The 14449-nt window shown below is 35.9% G+C and overlaps 1 protein-coding gene across 2 annotated transcripts in view; it reads right to left on the bottom strand.

Moving 5' to 3' along the window:
• LOC124616686 (chitin synthase chs-2) overlaps nt 1–14449 on the bottom strand; it is a 348580-nt gene that overhangs the window by 21449 nt on the left and 312682 nt on the right. For both annotated transcript variants that reach the window (XM_047145021.1, XM_047145019.1), the window contains exons 18-19: nt 9735–9877; nt 9020–9180 (exon numbers count right to left, since the gene is read on the bottom strand). In XM_047145021.1, the coding sequence (XP_047000977.1) occupies nt 9020–9180; nt 9735–9877 (304 nt within the window). The remainder of the gene's footprint in view (nt 1–9019; nt 9181–9734; nt 9878–14449) is intronic.

The raw sequence follows: 14449 nt of genomic DNA, 5'->3' as shown, positions 1-14449 counted from the left end.
ATATAAGAAATGATTAAGAGCTGCTTGTTTGTTGAGAAGTTGTTAACACTTTAGATCAGGTTTAGCCAACAAGAATCCTGTGAATGCCTCACAAGCAATGGCATAAAGACTTGGGTGAGCAGAGAGATAAAAGATTCATGGAGCTTGTTAAGAATTGCAGACAAGTGTCAGCAGTATGTATTAAAACTTCCAGGCTTGTGGTTCTCACCACACCATTCAGTATTATCAATATTGCACGGGAGCTTTCAGAAGCATTCATACCTCCAAACAGGTGTGTTGGCTCTTCCTGATTTAAAATAAAATTTAGAACATAAAGGACCCATAGGATTTGAGGAGGTTTTTATATAGCATAAGATGGAAAAAAATATTATTTACAGTTTGCAACTATCTGCAGAAGTTTTGAAAACAAAAATGTTAGTATTACATTGTCCAGTGTTAAACTGGTAGTTTCTTTTTTCTTATTGGTTTTCAGCATGGTATTGAGGCTGGAAATGAAAAGAACCACTATCAGACCTTTAGAATACTGTTAGATTTGTTAAGGAGTTTTTTTATATGTATGCATTTAACCAGAATAACAATGTTAGTCTTGTCATTAATGTCATTGTGTCTTGTCAGGGTCACTGAGATTAATGTTAGTAAAGGAAATACAGAATTATGAAGCCACACATTCACTTAAATCTGAAAATGTTAGCTGTTACTGGTAGGATATGTATTCTAAACATTAAGATATTCCCAAATATTCTGTCAGCAAAAATGTTAGAAAGGAATTGAAATAGTAATTTGTACAAAGAAGACATTATAAATATGGCTTCTGTCATAATAAAGGGTAAAAATTTTGGTATAATAGTACACAAGTACTCTTAACTATTAATTGTAGTGACTGATTTTATATAATAAAATGCTACTATTTACACTTTGCACCATGGGAAAACAGAGTTTCATTTTGACTTTTGCAGAATCTGTTTCTGAGTGTCAATAAGAACTTGAAGTTAAGTTGCTATCTTACACTGTTCATTCTGAAATGGACCACACAAGAAATAAGTACATTTGGAGGACACTGAAGAGAGAGTCTTGGATTTCTTAATATTAGTTTCTATTTGTAAAAACTATCGAGATGCAGCACTATAACTGAGGTAAACAACAGCTGAAAAAATGAATAGATATAGTGGACATTTCCAGTTTTCAAGTAGACCGTAATGGAAACCCCTTCAAAAGTAGAAATATAGTAGGAAAGTTCTGTAGAATGTAAATAATTTAGGAGTAAAGGAGACCACTCACCGAATAACAGAAGTGTTGAGTCGTTGACAGGCACATGCAAAGGAGAATGAAAGATAACAAGTTTTCACTCTCTTTTGAGAGTAGCTGCTGATGACTCAGCACTTCTGCTATTTTGTGATTGATCTCCTTTACTCTTAAATTATTTACCTTCAAAAATGTAGAGTGATAGGTACATTGATGGCTAGGTTTCAGGCTAACAATGGCTCATTCCTCCAGCTCAAAGAGCTAATGTGTATTTGTACATAAATTCCCTGATTTGTTATTCAAAGAATACCAAAGACAGGAAATTGGGAACATCTTAATGTTAGCAACTAAAGGTAGAACCACAGAAATGAAGGGACTGATCGAAATTTTGTAGCAGATTATCTTATAAAAATCACAGTAAGCATTCAGTAAAAGGCATAAGAGAGCAGCAGAAACTCCAGAAAAACCAGATAATTCTCTAAATAGCCCAATGTAGTAAACAGAAAAGCATAACTTCATAGCTTGATAGTGTCTAGAAATAATCTTATTGAGAGCAGACTAACAGGAAGGCAGTCATACAACCCCAAATTATTATTTTTTTACTGAAATTGCTTATTTATGTCACTAACCAAACTGTGCTGTAAGTGAAATGGATTAAGCCTTGCTTGATAGATGAAGCAAGATAGCATAAAATAGTTTCACAAAACATCACAACAAGCTTGAGTTTCCATAACTGTCAGGCATTCTTCTCAGAGCAGAATTTCAAAGGAGATAGTTGAACCTGAACTAAATAAATTTAATATTTGTCAATATAAGTAACTGATGGGTCAAAGTTTAAAAAAAAAGTACAAGTTATCAAATAAATTAATATTACTAGTTAATAGTTACTGTGATTAAAGTGCAGTAATTCACCTTTCCTCAGTTCCTCAGTAGTGGACAGTTTGCCGTGGAAGCAATAAGTGTACTAAAACAAAGAGCTAAGTAGCAGTTTCGTTCACAGAGTTCGTGAGACTGGGGAAGTTATGCAAAAATTCCCATGTGTAAATTGAGGATATTCAAACATTTTATTTAAGGGGTCATTCACTTAAAATTTCATGGCTTATTATGATATGCAACATGTTTAATACACCACTCCAGATAAGTTTATGTCAGAATTCTTCTCCCATGTTTATCCTAAATTTATTCGTATACAATTCATACTAGGATTATTGTTTTCAATTTTTCTCTTCTTGCCGATCCTTCTATTATGCTGTCTGATTTATTCTCCTTTTTACCCCCATGACATCTCTTGTCAGTATTCCCCTTCATGCATTTCCTAAGGTTCTGTTGCTTTTAGACATAATACATATATCATTTTATATGTCTACAAATCTCATCATGTTCCACATGTGATGCTCTAAGAAGAAAGCTTGGCCAATTTAAGAACTTGGGCTTGCTCAGATGTCTATAAGAATTCTGGTGAAAAATTATGTCCATTTCTTCCACATTTCATTATAATATTTCATGTTTTTTTTCTAGTTAAGAATTGAGTATAAATTTGATTTGAGACAATAAATTACTAAGCATAGTTTCATTTGCTGGTGAAAAATTGCTTTACCAGGAAATGAGATAATAAGAAGAATAAAGTTTGTTTTCTGTGTGTACGGCAAGAGAAAGAAAGCATCAAACAGTGAGTGTTGATTATTTCAAATTGTTTCCCAGCTGCAACAAATCTAAGTAGGTATTATACTGATACTGTAAATTTCAGAAAGCTATTGTTTCTAATAGATTAAGCCATCATTCTGTAAGGCATGAATGTTGCAATAAGCAGCAGCTCAATTATATTAAAGCAAAACTATGATACTTTTTCATATAAATGTTTCCCAGATAGATCTGACAAGTTAACAAGTAACAAAAGCTGCACAGATCTGCTATTAACCATTTAATTTTAAAGGAAAGGCTGTGTGACAACTATTGTGAGCCAATATCCAAACAAAGCAAATGTTTTTGCCTTTTGTTAATATGTCTTACCATTAAATCTGGAATGGCAGTGAAAAAGAAATAATTTTATACTGTTTTAAAGGAAAATAAGTTGTGGACACATATTTTTGCTGTGGATCATAGGAAGACAGCTAGCAAGGTACAATTTCTCGCTGAATGTTACATTTTCAGAGCCAAACATGGTGTTGTTTTTTTTTTCCCCCCCTAAGTAGAATATATTGGAATACACCTGCCAACCACTTTTTATACATTGCCACGACTCTTACAGAATTCTTAGCAACAAGATTTATATTTGAAAGATAAAGTAGTCCCATTGTGTGCTTGTTTTCTAATCTGTCATGTGGATACGTGATCAACATAGAACCGTTTAAAAATATGTAGGTTGAATTTGATATTCATTAACTATTTGACTCCAGCAAGCCAGTTCACTTTACTGTATACTGGTTCTTCTTGAAACCTGTTATTTACATGCTTAGTAATCTGACAAATGGAATGAGCAGTAAATAAATATTACATCTGCATTTGAGTGAAACAAAAGCTGCAGAATGTCATCAAAAAACCAGCCTTGAAGCAGAATTCACAGCAATGTGGACCAAACAAACTACACAGAAGAAAGAAGGTATCATGATGTCAGTACTGCAACGGTAAACCTGTTTTATTGATCAGTAATGTTGTCTCAGTGACTGCAGATGTAACAGGGGAGCCAGACACATAAGGAACTTCAGCCACATCAGAAACTAAGCACGGTTCCACAGCAATGGCTAAACAAGTAGCAAGGGAACCAGACACAGAAAAAAATACAGCTGCAGATGAAAATCGGAGAATAAATGAAGTGGGGAAAAGGAAAACAGTGCTTCCCACACACCTGACTGATTCTTTATTGACCTGAGAGAAAATAAATCTACAGGGTAAGCAGTGATGAACAAACATTGTCTGTATCCCACGAAAATAAGTCTTCCTGCTTCAATAAACAGCAAAAAATGAACAAAATGGTCCAATTCTTCTCATGCATTTAAACATTCAGTACCTGGAAATAAACTGCACTTGCTGCAGGCTATCATGGAGGAACATAATCTGTATGTTCTGACAATAGTAGAACATGGCCTAAAACAGGATGAAATAACATACTTTAATTTGGATGCCTATTCCGTAGTATGTAATTACTGTAGGCAGTTTCAGAAATGTGGTGGGGTAACTCTTAAAGTTAATCAATATATTAAAGTAAAAGAACAGTTTTTTTAAATAGTACTGCAGAGAAGGGTCATTTGAATTAGTTGGCACTGTGATACATTATGAAGGGTTCATGAAAAGCACAATGAAACACTGAGTGTTGGGTGCTATTGCCCACCTAATGTAGGTTTGATCATTTCTTCAAAAGCCTCAGTAAGATAATTGGTCTAGTTGGACCCAATGACCTCACAATACTGGGTGATTTAAATATCAATGCAAAGTCTCATAATATTAGTAATTTAAAATGCTATGACAAATGGGAAGACTACAATGTAGTAGGAACTTAAGACAAATTTTATGCTCTCATGTTTGTCACACACTCTTTCCACTCATAGTTACAGTTAAAAGCACAGTACTGTGATGAATTAGGCAACTACCATCACATACACAGTCATACACTTTATGTCATGAAATCAAAGTGATAATACATGAAAATAATAATTAAATGTAAGCAACAAAATATATGAATCCATAATTTGATAGTAGATGGATCATTCACTAAAGCAGTATTTACATTCTCATTTAATATGATCCAACAATAAAATTAAGTCTTGTGTCAGATACCAGTACAGGGTTCATCCATTAATACATAAAATTTTCATCCAAATAGTGAGAAAAACTATTAAGACCTGAAAGACTGCCTCAGGATATAATGAACGAAAAGGAAGAGTAAAGTGAAGAAGAAGTGATGTAAACAGTACATTTTTCATATATGAAGTTAAGGAGAACAAATGGTGAATACTCATGTATTATTGTTCTTCATTCAATTTGGTCTCTATTGGATCGTGTAAATTATTACTTCTGCTTTAACATATGGTTTTTCCAATAATTTTTCATTCAGTCAGAGTGCTGTTATTTCTGAACTTCTGACCTTTACACTACATTTTCCATTTTTGTTTTGCTCTGAAGATAGAAACCTAAAAGCTTCTATTTTAACATCTCCATTATGTTCTACAAACTTCATCTCTTTCAGACCACTTCTGATTTCTTGAGCCACTTGAACCAGGGAGATTTTTGGTGGTTGATGTGTTCAAAAATTCTCCTACATACCTTGTTCTCATTCATCCAAACTAGATGACTGCAAAACATTGTTCTATGTTTTCTCATTGTTACATTTAGTTGTTCAGTTTTCTTGTAAGATCTTCATTACTCCTGTTCCTTTATTGTCCATTATGTTTTATTGGCTCCAATATTTTTTCTTAGGATTTTCTCCAGTTTTTTTCCATGCTTTCTATTTCTCCTGTCTAAATCAATACAGTCATTGGCTGTATAGAAGCATTCTCAGTTTTATTACTGTAACTTAGTGCTGTAAGTTTGCTTAAGAGGAGGTAGATTTCTTATTATATGCTTCTTTAGACAACTGAAAGGCTATTTCCATCTTCCTTGCTCTTCGTCTATTAGCCTCCCTGTCATGGCTATTCTTCTGTATTACCTCCCAAGATATATAAATTTACTGATTGTTTTAATTTTTTGTAATCTGTGGTCATGAAAATTGGTGCATCTTTTATGTTTGTTATATGTACTGTTTTTGGATAGTTTAAAGACCTTTTTTTTGTATGTGTTCATTTTTCCTCTTGTGATTGTTGTGTCACTAGGCAGCACTGCAAGATTGTTGGCAAAAGTACTGTACTCTAAGATTCTTGTTTCTATAGTCCAGTTGCAACTGGTCATTTATTCCATTCTCTCTGAGTTCTCTTTCTCATTCTTGGATCACCTTTCCAAGAAAGCAGTTGAACAAAATAAGGAATATACCCTCTTCTTGTCTAACTGCTGTTCATGCACTAGCTTCAGGTATCTCTCCTAAAAATGTAACTTTGGATTTTATGTTTATTAATGTTTCCAAGATAATGTTTCTTGTTTTTTCATCTACACCAAACTCCTTCAATATTTGAAACAGAGGTATTATGTCAACATAGTCATATGGTTTTTTGAAGTACACACAAACACACACACACAGTGAATAGGACATGCATATTGCCATTTTGTCTTGGATTATGAGCTTAAGACTCAGGATCTACTCCACACATGACCTACCCTTCCAAAATTCACCTTGATGCTCTCCTATCTTATCATCTACTTAATTCTCTAGTCTATTATGAAGTGCTTTAGAAAAGACCTTGTATGTAACTGGTAAATAAATGGAAATGTCATGTGGCTAGGGCCTCCCGTCGGGTAGACCGTTCGCCTGGAGCAGGTCTTTCAATTTGACGCCACTTCGGCGACCTGCGCGTCGATGGGGATGAAATGATGATGATTAGGACAACACAACACCCAGTCCCTGATCAGAGAAAAATCTCCGACCCAGCCGAGAATCGAACCCGGGCCCTTAGGATTGACAGTCTGTCACGCTGACCACTCAGCTACCGGGGCGGACATGTAACTGGTAACATTGATATTTGTCTATAGTTTGACACCAGTTTTTCCTCCTTTCTTATGAAAAGGACGAATTAATGCATACTTCCAATCCTTTGGAATTTCTTCTGTTCTACAGAACAGAACTAAACTTTCCAAGGCTCTTTTAACTTTTCAAAGCAGAAGTAATTACTTTCCTGGTGGCTTGCTAGAGACCTAAAACTGATAGAAAACTGAGTATTATTTAAGTCAAAGAAAAGCTGGGCTGAGTTTTGTGTGAAACTGGAAGAAGACTGTAAAAGCAACAAGAATCTGCTGTACAGAATCATGAAAAATAAAAGAATAAATTTGCTTCAATAAAAGCTCTGGAGAAGGAAGATGGAACCATCACCTGCAGGTATGAGTGTGTGTGAAAGAAGATGAAGAAGTATTTCGTACAGATGTATGTTGGAATGGATCTGACAAAGAAAGAATTGAGAAAGTCAGAAACTCTGAAGAAGAGAGAAGTAAATAATGTCACTGACTTGGGGTGAAGTTCAAAATGCCTTGAAGAGCATGAACAAAGGTAAATCTTCAGGTGTAAATTAAGCAAGGGCTGACATAATAAAATGTGCTGCAATTCAAGGTTTCCACTGATGGTAGAGGATAATAAACACTGTTTGGAAAGAAGCAAAAGTCCCTGAAGACTGAACTAAAGGCATAATTGTATCCATCTTCAAAAAAGGGTGCAGGCAGAAATGTGGAGACTGCAGGAGAGTCACACTCTCATCCTACAGTCTTAAGTTGACAGAGATAATAATTTAACCACTGCTTGGGGAAGGACAGTTTCAATTTAGAAGTAACAGAACAACAACAGATCTCACTTTTGCTGTTAGAATGATAATGGGAAAAAACATGGGAGAAAAGAAGAGAGATCATCTTTACTTTCCTAGATTTAGAAAAGAAAAATGGCAGCTTGCCAAGAGACAAATTAGGAAAATGTTTATTTAGGTGGAATGTACTAGTCACTTACCAGCAAAGTAAAAATGTTGTAAATCACTGCCAGAGTTGTATCCAGAGAGAAGACGGTTGTTTATAACTGGTTTACCTCAAGCAAAATGCCAATGAACACTTTGTCAGGCATATTTTACCAATAATTACATACACTCTTGAAACCTGTAACATCAACTGCAGAGACAATAGTGGACTTAAGGCTGCAGAAGTGAATCCTGAGGTCAGTGCTCCAAGATACAAGGAAAGGTATGATCCAGAGTGAAAAGAGGTATCACAAAACACAAGCAAAACAACCACTTATTAAAAGCATAATAGCATCAGTTTTGTGGTCATGTAAAGAGAATGAATCAAACAAGAACAGCAAAAAAGTAGCTCGGAAAGGAACTTGAAGGCAAGAGACATAAAGGCCCACCAGGCAAACAACAGATCACTCATGTAAAATCAGATCTTGAAGAAAGTGGAAAGGAGTGTACCTGGACAATCAGGCAACTGTAAAAGGTTAATGAACATTATTATCATTATTAAGTTTCAGTTTTGCATTCATTGGAAATTGAAATCATAATTGTGAAAGAAGAAATTAACTGATGAGGATCTTCCCAACATTTGTGTGCAGTGATGTGGAGGAAAGGATTACTGGATCAAAAGCTATAAGTGACGCAAGTTGCATGCATCTGTAGGAGCATATGTGGGTTTCTTTGATTAGCTTCTTTCTAAAATAATGTTGAAATATCAGAAATGGCATGTTCTACCTGGACAGTTACAGTATTTATTTACCTCACAATCACAGTTTCACTGTATGTGCTACTTTCAAATTACCATTTCAAAATGGCACACAAGCCAAAGTTGCAATTTTGAGATAAATAAATTCAGTAACAATACAAATGGAAGATGTTTATGAAATACTGTAGAACCATGGACCCAAGTAAGTAGAAAATATCTGAAATTTCAGATTGACAATACACATGCATTTCAAAGTCCACAGAGAGATGTTCTGTATATGATCTATTAAAAAATAACAAAGTAACATAACTAATATTATAAATATTTAGCAAATGGAGATAATTGTATACTTGTTGCTTATTTTCCAAGCCAGGTAATGATGTATGCTTACTTTAGTGAATGATCCCTACTTTCTTTATTTAACTGAAAGATAAAAGTAAATATTTCAGGCAGAAAATCAACTTGAAGTTTTGTATGTAATAAGTATTGAAAAGATTTCAACCTTCTCAGCCTTGTCCTCATCAATTGGATACAGATACTTTTCCAGAAGTTCTTCCCAGAACTGCCTTTCTGCCTGAGAGATATAATCCACCTCTCCTTTCTTCAACGCTTTGTCTTCTATCCATAGAGGATTCACATTATCATCACGTTCTTGTTTAGGTTCTGTGCAAGAAGGAAGGTACATCAACATAAAGCTCTGTTATAATATTGTTAGACTGTAATTTCGATTAAGATTCACAGTTAATTTATATTCCTCATGCATTAAGCATGTACAACAAATTCAGGCTAATATTAGTAAACAGATTTGAGTTCAGTATTTATTTTGATGTTTCATTTTGTTGTTAGCATGATTACATTAAGTAAATGATATATTTTGTGAATATCTTTGACCTCAATGCCAAAAATAACAATCTTATACTGTTAGGAATATTGTGATTAGGGCAATTCTGTTTCTTCTGAGTTTAAGGAAACAATTGTGTATCTGGAACTAATGTAAGCAGAGATTTGTAGCATATTTATTGTGCATGATGCAGAAACCTAGATCTGTGTTTCCTGTTAAAAACACAACTGTATGAAAATGTTATCAGCTTATGGACGTATGTTTGCTACTTTTCTTTATTATGCAGTGGACAAAATCATAAATAAACAAAAAATTTAAAATGTTAACATTAACATAGCATTGGCATTACCATGTATTATGCCAGCAGTCAACCTACCAGAGGCTTCTGTCTCACTGTCTTCATCATGAATTTGATCCTCTTCAGCTGGATCTTCAGCCAGTGATCCTAAATGATGATCTTTACTGTTCACAGAAGTTGTTCTTCTGCGACCAGTGACATGACCGCTTGGATCCAGGACTCTGAAAGCAAGTATATAATGTTATGTTCACAAGTTTAGCACTGTGACTTGTCACTGATGAATGGTTAAGAAAATTAGCTTCTGTGAGGTTGTATTAATTTGACATGTTTAACATTTTTCTGAACACAGTGTGTCACCAGAATGTTCAATCAATAAGGAACAAAGTGCAATAATTGGAAAATTATGCTACAAGCTATACATAGCTTGGTTGCCAACATAACTGAACACAGGTGGAAAGGAAGTGGAACTGAGTACATAGTTTTACATTCTTATGACTTAGCATGTTACTACAGCATATCATTAAAATGAGAGATGGAGACTTACTTCTTTACATTAAAAGAGACATAAATTCATAGATAGAAATGATATGATTTCTTTGAGCAATGTAAAGCATTTTGAGCTATCAATGGTAGAGTTAAAGGAACAAAATATACGTATACTGTGCTTATTAGGTCTTCTAATGGTGATGTTAATATCTTTTTCACTAAATGAATGCAAGTGCTAGACAAGATATGTACTCCTAAAGATCATATTCTTGTTTGTGGAGATTTAAATGTCAATGTGATGAAAGTGGATGAAGTCAGCAACAGTTTCTTCAATAACTTGTATAGTTGTTGTTCTCACTATGCGTAATAAATGCAACAAGAATAATCAAACACTTATCTTCAATTATAGACCACTTTGTAACACATATCAATGAGAAATACTGTGAGGCAGCTGTTAAAAACCTAGGAGTACCAGTCCATTTTGGTCAAATAGCAAAATACAAAATATCTCCAAAGAAACAAACAAAAGTGCTTAGCTACAGAAGGGTATTTTCAAGAAGAGTGCTGATGACCAACCAGACAAGGTTGAAGTACATCCAGGAACACACAGTAATGAAAAATTTAACAAATTCATTACTATATTTTAACTAAAATTTGAGGAAACATTTCCTAAACTAATACATTCAACTGAAGAGTGTAGTAGAAAGAACTGTGCAACAAAAGGTATTGGAAAATCCTCCGAAGTTTTCAAATACCTCAGCTCTATCAAATATAATGAGAGTTACACAGCTATCATATAACTATTTCCTCAGGTAGAAAAGGGTGTCAGGAAACTGCTGCAGGAAGCTAACACCATACATAACTCAAACAATAAAGACAAAGCCATTTGCAATGTAGTTAAACAAGAGACTGATAGTACAAAGACAAAGCAGGTAAACATAAAAATCGGAATAACATATAAACCTAAAGATCTGGCCAAATTTGTAAACAACTGCTTTAGTACTGGATCAACTAAACTGCAAGAAAGTCTTCCAAAAACAATGTCCACAGGTTTAGACCAGGTTCCAATGTGTCGACTAAAAGACTACACAAGCAGCATAAAAGTACATATAATAGACATTACAAATAATTCATTCTCATCTGGTTCCTTCCCAGATTATCTCAAGCATGCAAAAATTCTACCCATCCACAAAAGAGGTGAAAACATAGAGAATTACAGACCAGTTTCATTAATATCTTCTGTTTCAAAAATAATGAAAGATAAATAAAAAACTTAATGTGAAGCATGCAAAAGGTGTTTTTCTTTTGAACTGCTATAATTTAAACACCAACTTCATTGCAAAAAACAGTTTGGTTTCAGGTCTGGAGAGGGAACAGAAGCTGCTGTAGCAACATTTACAGAAGTAGTTTTAGAAGCCCTGGATAAAGGAGAACAAGTAAGGTATTTTCCTAGACCTTAGCAAAGCATTTGACGCAGCTGCCCATGAAATACTTCTTGGTAAACTTGATGCACTAGATATAAGGGGTTTGTAAATAAATGATTTATGTCTTACCCAGCAGACAGAGAGCAGATAGTAGAGATAGCCCAACTTTCAAGATCTCTCAGATCCAGACTGTTTGAACACTGAAGCCCCCCCAAGGGAATGTATTAGACCCATTACTCATTTCATTTACATTAATGACTTCCCACTGTGTGTCACACAAGGTGAAACTGTTATTTGCCGATGACAGCAGCATCATAATTACACATAGGACACCAAAAATGGTAGAAGAAAGATCTGACTAGGCACTTATGGTGGTCTGCAAGTGCTCAACAAACAGTAAAGTAACTCTTCATGAAAAGAAGACTAATAAGATGAACTTTTATGTAAGTGAGAAACCTAACACAGCAACACTTAAAGTACATAATGAGCTCATGGTGTGTGTGGCTAGCACAATTCTTTTACATATGTATGTTGATCACAATTCAAATGGGTGAACATGTCAAAGCAGTCAGAAAAAGAATTAGTACAGCATGCTACGCTGTATGAATACTAACCACAGTGTCCAATAGGTCATGCCTAAGGATAACATACTTTGCACATACACATTCTGTCATCAGTTATGGCATAATATTCTGGGTACAGATGCTCAGATATGGAAAATGTGGTCAAACGTCAAAAATGAACTATCAGAATAATGAGCAAGAGACACAAAAGGACCCACTTCAGTGATCTATATAAAAAATGGGGTATTTTCACAGTTCCAAGTGAATACTTCTTTAAAATCATTGTTTTGACATAGAAACTGTTGGGCAGTATGCTGTAAACAGCTTTCTACATGATCGCCAAACAAGATGATTGCAAATGCGTCATGGGCAGGAGTCAAGTAACTTTTCTCAGTTGTATAGTCTCAGCCGATGGTATACAGCCATTACCAGAGAAGATTGACATGTTGTGCAACCTATCCAAACCTACAGACTACAAACAACTTTGGCATTACCTTGGTACGGTAAATTTTTACCGGCATCATGTACCAATTACTGCTGAAACACAGGCACCGCTTATGAATGCACTGGCTGGCAAGAGACCACAGGAATGCAAAAGCTACAATGGACACCAGAAATGACCAAAGCTTTTGGCAACTTACAAAGAAGCTTAGAGGAGGCAGTGTTACTCGTGGTAGTGGCACACCCCATACCTGCAGCACCATAGAATATTTTAGTAGCCACCAGCCAGGTCACCATTCGTGCAGCCGTGCAACAACAGGTCGATGGACATTGGCAACCTCTTAGTTTCTTCTCAAAGAAGCTGCAACTCCGACAGAAAAAATGGAGTGCATGTGACAGAGAGTTGTTGGCAATATATGAAAGTGTCAAACATTTCCACTCGTATATTGAAGCCAGACCAGTAACAATTTTCACTGATCGTAAACCTATAGTGTCAGCTTTCAGCAACATAGGCAATAAGTGCTCGCCAAGGCAGTACCGGCACATAGAGTTTGTCAGTCAATTCATCATGGATACAAGGCACATCAGAGGTGTGGAGAATCTGGTTGCAGATTACTTTCCTTGTGTTTGCAGTGTGACCAGCACAATAAACTATGACAAGCTCGCGACATTGCAGGAAGTAGATCTGGATCTACAGAAGTTATTGTCAGACCACACAACAGGGTTACACTTACAGCCAATACTCATGCCAGGAAGAAGGCTTAAGTTATGGTGCAATATATATCAAAACAGAATTCTCACCCATACATTCCACAACAATTTCATAAGCAGTGTTTGACAGTGTTCATGGCCTGGCACACCCAGGGGCAAATGCCACGATCAAGTTACTGACAGCACATTTTGTCTGGTCATCAATTAAAAAGGACACCAGGGAATGGACTCTCATAGGCCTACAATATCAACGCTGCAAAGTAGGATGACACATTCACATGTAAATTGGAAATTTCCCTGGATTACCCACAAGATTTGCCCATGTCCATCTTGACTTAGTGGGTCCACTCCCACTTTCGGATGGCTGTAAATACTTGTTAACAGTAATACAGAGATGCATGAGATGGGCGGAGGCCATTCCAATCACTGAAATAGCAGCAGAAATGGTTGCAAAGGCATTTGTCTCTCAATGTCTACCTCACTTCAGGTGCCCATTCATATCACAACAGATCAAGGCCGTCAGTTTCAGTCTAGTCCGTTGAACAAGCTAGCTAATTTATGTGGGTTCCAGCACCACCATACAACAAGCTACCATCCAGCAAGCAATGGTATGGTGGAGAGGTGGCACAGGATGTTGAAGGTAGATCTCATCTGTCATCAGAGAAGCTGGACAGAAGCATTACCATTGGTTGTACTTGGATTATGGACCACATACAAGACAGACATCAGTGCCTCAGTGGCGGAATTGGTGTGTGGGGAACCATTGAGAATCCCGGCAGATTATCTAACCACCGTCGCATCACCAGTGCCAAAAAACCTCTCATCAGTGATAAGTAAAATCCGTGAGCATGTGGAAACAATGAAAAGGCCTACAGTATCTAGAAATGGTGAGTGACCAGTTTTCATGCATAAGGCATTGGCATACTGTACACATGTCATGCTCCACACAGATTCAGTCAGAGTGCCACTACAACCTCCATATACTGGACCTTATCAAATAGTATGATGCAACACTTATACTGTGGACATCTCATAGAATGACAAAACTATTAGAGTGTCCATAGAGAGGGTAAAACCAGCATGGGTCTTGCCAGGACGGGAGTATGATGACACTCAACAGAATGTGAAGGACCAAAGTTTGGAACTCACTACACATGATATGGCAGAT

Source organism: Schistocerca americana, chromosome 5, assembly GCF_021461395.2.
Source record: "Schistocerca americana isolate TAMUIC-IGC-003095 chromosome 5, iqSchAmer2.1, whole genome shotgun sequence".
NCBI classification, from domain to species: domain Eukaryota; kingdom Metazoa; phylum Arthropoda; class Insecta; order Orthoptera; family Acrididae; genus Schistocerca; species Schistocerca americana.
The sequence above is the reverse complement of the archived record's forward strand: the minus strand, read 5'-3'. Positions and strand labels throughout refer to the sequence as shown.